Source organism: Sinocyclocheilus anshuiensis, unplaced genomic scaffold, assembly GCF_001515605.1.
Source record: "Sinocyclocheilus anshuiensis isolate Anshui unplaced genomic scaffold, SAMN03320099.WGS_v1.1 scaffold817, whole genome shotgun sequence".
Taxonomy (NCBI): Eukaryota; Metazoa; Chordata; class Actinopteri; order Cypriniformes; family Cyprinidae; genus Sinocyclocheilus; species Sinocyclocheilus anshuiensis.
The window spans coordinates 666,061-675,284 of record NW_015536521.1 but is presented as its reverse complement, the minus strand read 5'-3'; the positions used below and the strand labels follow the sequence as shown (position 1 = coordinate 675,284).

The following is a 9,224-nucleotide window of genomic DNA, read 5'->3' as shown; positions in this document are numbered from 1 at the left end:
ATGGCTGTATTAGATCAAAAGGGTGCTTCTACTAAATACTGAGCAAAGGGTCTGAATACTTAGGACCATGTGATATTTCAGTTTTTCTTTTTTAATAAATCTGCAAAAATGTCAACGATTCTGTGTTTTTCTGTCAATATGGGGTGCTGTGTGTACATTAATGAGGAAAAAAAATTAACTTAAATGATTTTAGCAAATGGCTGCAATATAACAAAGAGTGAAAAATTGAAGGGGGTCTGAATACTTTCCGTACCCACTGTATATGTCTGAGCTTTTCATTCTAGTTTTAGTCAATGAAATCAGAAAATGTATTCTTTTAACGGAGAAGCTCTAAATTGGGAATGTGAACTCTTGAACACACAAAAGCCCGTGTAGTAGAGGAGCAGTCCGCAAAAATATTTTGTTTCTTTTTTTTTGACGAAAATAAGAAGATTTTGTTAAATAAAAAATAAATAAAGTTTTTAAAATAGATTTTAGTCTAGTTTTTTATCATCAACGATATTGCATGTTGATATATTCACAGTTATCATTTATTGACCTTATTGTCGTCTCATCATTGTCTCATTTTAGTCATGAATGAGTCACAGAATGACGTGCCACTTGTGTCCTGTGTAGTCTTTAATTGCATATGGAAGTGGTTTATTTTGAGTTTAGGGTCATATGTTGTTATGAACATATGAACGGCTCGGAGCAGCAGTGCACTAACCTTCACAGCCTCGCTCCACTTGGCCCACATGGTGTAGAGCATCTGCAATCAGGTCAGGAAGCCTGCCATTCAGGTCAACTGAGGCCAGGCAGCCCTGATAGCCGTCCCGCGATGCTATGAGCTTGGGCAGACTGTTGTACATGCTCTTCCCAACACCTCCAATGTACAGCTCTCCTACACAACACAGAGAAAATATACACGGATATCATCACATAACACCATAACATTCATTCAGCGGATTTCTTCTTCAAAATCAGCTGATTCTCCATCTGGGGTTGTATATCTGTCTTTACAATAAGGCAGAAGTCAATGATGATAGTGTTGCATTTAAATTACGTTCTTCATTCAAAATTGGAGCTTCATAAGGTGTGATCCTTTGGTACTCTATGATGAGCTGAATATGTGTGGTTCTCTTTTCAACCAATTCCCTGCTGATGAAGGCTAATTCCAATGAACCTTTGATGTGCAGAACAAAAAGAAAAACAGGGTTGTCATAAAACGGCATATAATTATGTAACATCAAAGTTGCCCTTGAGCAACTTTGAGGAAGAGAACATGAGGATAAGCATATGTGAAGATGAAGGAGACGGGAACCCCAGTACGATATATAGAAATGTTTCTCGCTATAGGCTCTGTTACGATGCTCATCGGTGGTGTTTGGGTGTGGGATTGTGCTCAGACAGAGATTTAGGAATGGAAAAGAGAGGTGGAGAATTGAAATGACTTGGCTCTTGAACACAGTACAACATGTCCCTGCGTCTGGCTCTTAAAAGCAGACTGACGCAACACTGTTCAGAGGAGGCCATTTAGAATATGAAAAAAAGGGAGTCTATCTAAATTCCTGTATTGAATAGAATATAATGAGCTAATATTGTAAATAGACATGTGCCGGTATTCGGTAATGCAATATATCATGACAATGAACGTGCACGATATTGTTATCACGGGCACTTAAAAATACTGTGAATAATTATTTATTACAAATTATTCCGATTTTTTCAGTAGCCCCTCACTGCAGAACAAAGATCCAGGGGACAGGGTTGGATCCACATCTAGGGGGTGAAGATGGTAGGTTTAGGGGTGGAGATGGGTGGGTTTAGGGATCAGGGGAAGGAGATGGGTAGGTTTAGGTATATGTAAGGTGGGAGGAGTTGGATCTGGATCCAACCTCACCCTCTGGATCTTATGTTCTGCAGTGAGGACCATCTCGATTTTTTTAATGCATTTTAAGAATACTATTCCAATCAACTGGTCACAATGTACAACACCGCTGTATGCTGGTGGTGACAGTCACAGACGCATGTGCACTCTGATGTAAACAAGCATGGATGAGAAGCATGCTTGTTCCGCACATGTCGGAACGAGTGAAAGAGATGTGCTGAATGAAAATGCACATTCACTCTCTGACAGCAGATGGCGCTGAACAGCAGAAATGCAGCCGTTACCCCGGAAACCCCATAAACAAAGCAGCTGCTACTTTCTGAAATATATTTAAATGATTTAAATAGCCATTCAGATTTTTGTATTCGCAGTGGTGTTCATCACAGTGCCAAATACTAAAATATTTAGACTTAAAGGCACAATATGTAATTTTCGCCGCTAGAGGCCTCGCATTCAAAATAAACAAATAGACAAAGGCGTAGTTTGATGATGCTGTGACTGAGTGTGGAATCATGGGAGTTGTGGTCTTCATCCCCACAGCCGATGCAATCCAACGGGACTCGGGCAGAAATCATGTTCATGGATGAGCTAATGATTTATTAACGTAGTAGAATGAAGCAGGGTGAGGCTGAAAGCAGTCGAAGCGAAACGAGGCCACTGAACGAGCGCGACACATGGCTCGAAAGCAGCGTAGCTTTTATTATGCCACAATCGACCGATTCCGCTCCTTCCGGTCGTGCGTATGTGGGAAAAAAAGCAGCGCTGTTTTATCATACTAGATACATTTCAAAGTTCTGTTATAATGCTACTCTGTGCGGTCGTCACCGGTCTATTAAAACGCACAACATATTAAAGCGTCTTTGGTGTTTCCATGTTTTCTACAAAACCGGAAATCGAGGGGTTATGACGTCATTGTCAGGCGACACAATGACACTTTGGACACGGTCCGTGTCACTCGTTAAAATTGCTTATTTCTCTGGATTTTAACATTCTTCGAAACATTTGGGATAATGTAAGTACACAAGTCAGCAAAATATATAACACTGTTCTAGTGGTTTTTGGATATTTTAATAAAAAAATCTTACATATTGTGCCTTTAATAGGTTATTTATTTTCAAACCTTTTTACATTTTAATCTGGATTACAACATGCGCTAGATATAGTTTGAAGATGTTTTGATTCTTTATTGTTTGGTCACACTTTACATTAAGGCTCCATTAGTAACATTTGTTAATTCATTAGTTAACATAAACTGCCAATTAAAAAATATTCTAAACATTCATTAATCTTAGGCAATTTCAATATTTAATAACACGTTGCTAAAATCAAAAGTTGCAACTGTGTTATTTACTGAAAACGAGCTGACATGAACTAACAGTTGCATTTAAAAAAAAAAAAAGAATAATAACTTCTGTAGCAAATGTAGCTATTGATCATCGTTAATGTTAGTGCATTAACTAATGACATCTTATTGTAAAGTGTTACTTACTGGTCTTTATAATTCTTTTACACTTTAATCTGTGGGAATTTTTTACTTTATACATTTTTTGTGCATTGCTTTATTGTATGTAAATGTTCTTTTTTAGTTCTTTTTTTAATGAGAAAATGTTATTAAACCTGTTATACTTTATTGACAACACTTTTTGAAACTAAATTTCAATATCGTGATAATACCGTATACTGTGATAAAAGCATTAGCAATTAATCGCAACATGAAAATTTGATACAGTCATATGCCTACTTGTAAATATTGTAAATATGTAAATTCTGTGCAGAATTTGAAATTATTGCAGTGTGGTATGAGCTAAGGAACACAGAATGAAAAACATGTAGATATAAAAGTAATATTTATTATTTTATTAAAACAGTATTTATAGTATTTATATAATAGAATTTAATAGTAATTATTAAACCCTAAATGCACTAAAATGCTTATTGATAAAACTGGGCAACAGCAATAATAATAATAATAATAATAATATGCTATTACTATTTAATATGCAGTATTACTATATATACTATCTTCTATATTGCCTATTATTCTATTCTATATTGTCATTATTAAAATAATGAAATAATGAAATGAAATAATATTTTAAAAAATTACATAATAACAACAACTTTATTTTTTTATTTTTTATATTTTAAGCTATTACTATATAATATGCTGTGTTACTATATGCTATTTTCTATATTGCCCAATCATTATTAAAATAATGAAATAATATAACTGTAATATTTTGGATCTATAAAAAACATGTAATAATAATAATAATCATCATCATCATCATCATCATCATCATTATACAATATGCATAATTATACGATATACTATACTGGACTTTTTTATTTTTTGGTCATATTATATTATGAAATAAAATAATTTTTGGATTTACAACTATACATTAGTAGTAGTAGTATTACTAATATTACTATGTTTATCAAATGGCATTAAGTAATCAGGGTGATGACTGCTAATAAAATCAACTAAAATATTGTCTTCGTACATAAAATATTATACTCTATTGCTGTGTGGTTAGGAGAAATGACACAACCGCTTGTGCCAATATAAACAGACCCACAATTATAATACAAGTGTGCTGATGTTATACTTAGTCATTGTGTTGTTTAAGGTTCACACTGCTCTTTCATTCGACTCTTATTATTTCATTTTTTTCATTTTGCAAACATATGTTGCAGAAAGCATCAAAGATATTTGGGGACCTTCAGATAAACGTTCAGCGGACAGACCATGTTTAGAGGGCATTGTTTGCCAGTGAAATGCAATTTCCAACTGAGCTCTGCCGGCAAAACAGGCAATTACGCGTTAAAACTGACAAGCAAGAACACATATGGCAATTTTCGTCCTACGGTCGAAGAGTGTGCTCTCTCACTGATTGTTTGCTGAAATATGCTCTTTTTCCACTCCAACTGAATAAGCCCAATTAGGCCACCATTAAAAGCCCCATTCATCTAAATCTCTGCACTCTTTAATTTTACCTCACTACAGATAAGTTGCATTCTTTCATTCTAACTTTTCCCTTCCATTAAGAGCCCCTCAACCCGACTCACTTCAACTAACTACCTGTAATTGCCCTGGATGCCTCTTCAATGGAATCCTGACTGGCTATAGCTCCACCCCTTAGGATACAGATTACATAATCATAGCCATTATTCAATTCAATACAACAGGTGTTACTGGCTGAATCTTAATCGAGCTTCTAAAAGCACTGAACATCAAAGTGCATTCAGCACCACAAAAACATGTTCCTCGATTCATTTGTCATAAAATGTCTATTAATATTATTCTTCCAGTGAGTCCAGGCTTCAACCCCTAATCAAGACTTCAAGAGGACTAATCTAGAATTGATGCGCTGCATGTGATGCATTTCATGTAGAGCTTACAAAATAAGGCCTGAAACTCAGAAAAATTAAGACTTTTTTTTTTCTTTTTGAAACAAATGGTCTGTGAATGGAGGTGCTTAACCTTCAGAAAATGTTCATAGCCAACCTCTAGAGGTCAAACTAAATAATATATGAGGTATTTCAATCTATTCATTCATCTTTTATTCATTTTATATGAGGTTTGCGGTTGATTTGATATTTGGGTTGATATGAATGAGAATACTAACAGATAAAAAACCTACAGGACTACAGACCTCCCTGAATAAAAAATAATAATAATCGTTTATATTATTATTATTATTATTCTGTGTTGGTATCAGCAACACAGGCTGGATCTGAACTCACATGCGCACCAAGGCTCAATGTCTCTGGTGGACATGGGCTAACCACAAAAAATAACGAATAAATAAATTAAATAAAAATAATAGCAACAAAAAATAAACTGGTCTTACATTTACAGATGTTGTGTCTATGCCAGCTCATCCTCACAATAAATCCCAGCTCACAGTACAGAAGAGAAGAAAAGCTCAGTCTGCTTCACACAGAATAGCCCATGCATGGTTATTAGCTCTGTATGTCTCACTGTTATGCAAAGACTATTAAGCAGACTTCAATCACAATATTCAATTATACACCCAATAGTTTTTTCATTAGTCATTCAATGGATGGCTGGGCAGCGGGAGAACGGAGTTTCTTTTGTGGGCGAGAGGGAGGAAAATCAATTGCTTTCATATGAAGGAACAGCAGGGAGATTGTAAAAATGACATCTCCAGTCATGCGTCTCTGTTGAGTAATGACGAAGCAATATCCCTGCTGGATAAAAATGGAAGACGGGGGGAAAGCAAAAAAAGAAACACCTTTGGCTGTGCTCCATAACCGGCGGACAGACCGGATTAAAGCTCCTATAAAAGTATCCCATCATGCCATCAGCATCACCACATGTTGGGGATCTAGGGAAAAGTGTCACTATGATATCACTAGTATCAGTTGATCATAAGCGGTGTGCTAAGGGAAGGATCACTATCACCTGAAGTATTCAGCTTTGGTATGCCATAGGGCTGCACGATATATCGAAAATATCGCAAATGTAAATATCGCGATATGCATATCGCAAGGGCGTGCGATATCTGAATCATTTTAATAATAGGCTACTTAAATCAAAACGTATTTTAATAGATTTTTCACACTTTAAGCAATATCGTATCGCATATCGAATATCGCATTTTTTAATAAGGTATCGCGTATCGCATTTTTCTTCAATATCGCACAGCCCTAGTATGCCAGTTCTGCACCATTTTTGCTACAGACACAATACCTAAGTGATCATGCTTCCAATTTCCAACGGGAGGATGAGTTGCAGCAAGACATACTCTGGAACCAGAGTATAATTGAGACTAAGGGAGCAACTATTTAAAACACACAGGCTACCAAGCTAGAACACACAGCAAGCTAATAAAATGCTCTGACAACCACCCTTAAAAACCTACTAAAATGTTAAAATCGACTTGATTAATGTTGTATTTATTAACCCCTGACCTCCACAATAACTTTACTAATAGTAATGTCTGTGTATTTGTGTCAACTTCCGCTATAGTTTTAAAGACTAAATTACTCAAAAAAACAAAAAAAAGTAAAACCTAATAAATAAACTACTGTGGAATAGGTTACACATTTATTCAATAGGTTAAACTACTTAGTGAAGGATACAATAGTTTAGGGTTAAATGCTGGTTTGTAGTTACTTATAATAGTGAATTTGTGACATTTTCGGCTATATTTTTGGGGCCCAAATGTCTGCACAAAATATTTCTCCAAGTATGCACACTTTTGGACTATATGCCCTAATGGATGCAGCTATGTGAACACAAATAAACTGCAGCTGACCTGACTGTACACGGAAGCAGCTCCGGGCTGATGACGTATGAGGTCGACGTTGCGCATGCGCCGGTGAGTCTTGTGAAAACCAACGTTTGTTAACAGGAGCAAAGGAAGCAAAGTTTCCTTACTTTAGCAAAGGAAAACCAGTCTCCTCTTGGCTTATATCGAAATCCTCCGACATTCTTCTTTACAAATCCTCGTTTTGTACTTATAATAAGTGACCGTTGTTTTGTTTTGTTTTGGATCTCTCCCCTGCGCTACCGCGTTCGTCACTTCTGAGCGGCGCATGCGCAAAGCCGACCTCATAAGTCATCCGCTCGGAGCTGCTTCCGTGTACAACTGTTGGCGCAAGCTATTACGTTTTGAATATGGATATTTTTCTTACAAAAATGCATCGATTTGCTACAGGAGGCCTTTGTTCACCCCCTGGAGTCGTGTGAGACACTTTTTTTTTTATGGATGGGCGCTTTTTATTTAACTTCTTTTGGACTGATGCATGCAACACCCGCTGAGAGGCATTAAACAGCTTGAAAGATCAAAGACAATTTTTAATATAACTCCGACTGGATTTGTCTGAAAGAAGAAAGTCATATACACCTAGGATGACTTGAGGGTGAGTAATTTATGGGCTAATTTTCATTTTTGGGTGAACTAACCCTTTAAATTAAGAAATTATAGTCACTGCAACCAAGTTTTATTATAAATAGTGGTCAAATATTGAACCTGGAGTCTTTAATTATTCATTCTAATTTAATTCTGAATGATTCTATTCTAAATTATAGAGCAATAATGTGAGGCTGATCTTTGCCTGTTAAGAGGTTAAAAAATAAATAAATAAATACATACATACATAAATAAATACATTTTTAGCTTACTTATAAGCTAATACAGAGAAGAAATAGATGTTGAGATTTTCTAAAGAAAATGTGTGCAATGATGCTAGATGATGATGCTTTGGTGCTTGCCAGAACGTTGGTTGCTACAGTGTTTTGTGTAATGCTATTAGCTGCTTTGTGGTGCTTGCTTAGCCACCTGAACATTCTCTATGATATCCTGGTCTTTAGATATGGCTTGGGTCTCTCCTTCAAATGTAAGTCAATGCAAGTTTTATCATCTGCCAGGTGAAAACTGTGTATCTAATTGCTTAGAAAAGTAATAGCACAGCGCTCCTTAACAAGCCGCATGATCTGAGGCATCATTTGTTCAGCGTTTACTACTAAATCTGGGTTCTCACCATGATGTAAAAAAGAGTGTGTGTGTGTGTGTGTGTGTTTAGGAGAACTTTGCCTCGACTGAATTGGCCACCAACAGCTCATTAATAAACTAATTGACATTCACATTTTATAGCAACACCTGGATTTTCCTCACGCCAGGGGGAACAGGAAAGCAATTTGGTTTCAAGTCAATAAAACAAATTTTCAGAAAACATTTACAGGGGCTGGATAACAGTTCCTTGAGGACGAAAAAAAAAACTCAATTATTGGACAGTGTGGAAAGTGGACTGTCATGAGCGCTCTCCACATATGCTCATTTCAACACACATAACAGATCAAACATCACTTTCCACTGGCTCCCTCACGGAAAACAACACCACATCTCAGCACCGTCTCGTCTGAGGATGTTCATTTTACACTTCACAGAAGAGCACTGGACCCTGGGGATTGTTACGCCACTCTCCATTCTCTCCGGCATAATTGCTTGAACAATTACAACTGACACGTACTGCGAAGTTGCTCTTTTGATGTTTAAAGGACTTGTTCTGGGGCAGTCAAATAAAAAAAAAGACCTTGGAGCCTGACAGAAGGAGTTTGCACTTTATAGCCTTATTTGATTTGGCCTTTATTACTCTTGTACTTAAAGCAACATGTTGACGTACAATTAGATTTTTGTCCAGGAGACTTTGTAAGCTTTAAAACTTTTCCTTTCTCACAGTCTTTATCTAAGCACCATGGTTAGCGAACCATGAGCACTTTGTCAAAAAATTATATTTGGAGTGCATAGTGTAGAAATGTACTCATGTGCATATACATATGTATATACGTGTGTGTGTGTGTGTGTGTGTGTGTGTGTGTATG

At 36.4% G+C, this 9,224-nt stretch overlaps 1 protein-coding gene across 1 annotated transcript in view; it reads right to left on the bottom strand.

Moving 5' to 3' along the window:
• LOC107693770 (neurexin-2-like) overlaps window positions 1–9,224 on the bottom strand; it is a 415,962-nt gene that overhangs the window by 214,848 nt on the left and 191,890 nt on the right. Inside the window, exon 18 of the mRNA XM_016493287.1 lies at window positions 707–880. Within this exon, the coding sequence (XP_016348773.1) occupies window positions 707–880 (174 nt within the window). The remainder of the gene's footprint in view (window positions 1–706; window positions 881–9,224) is intronic.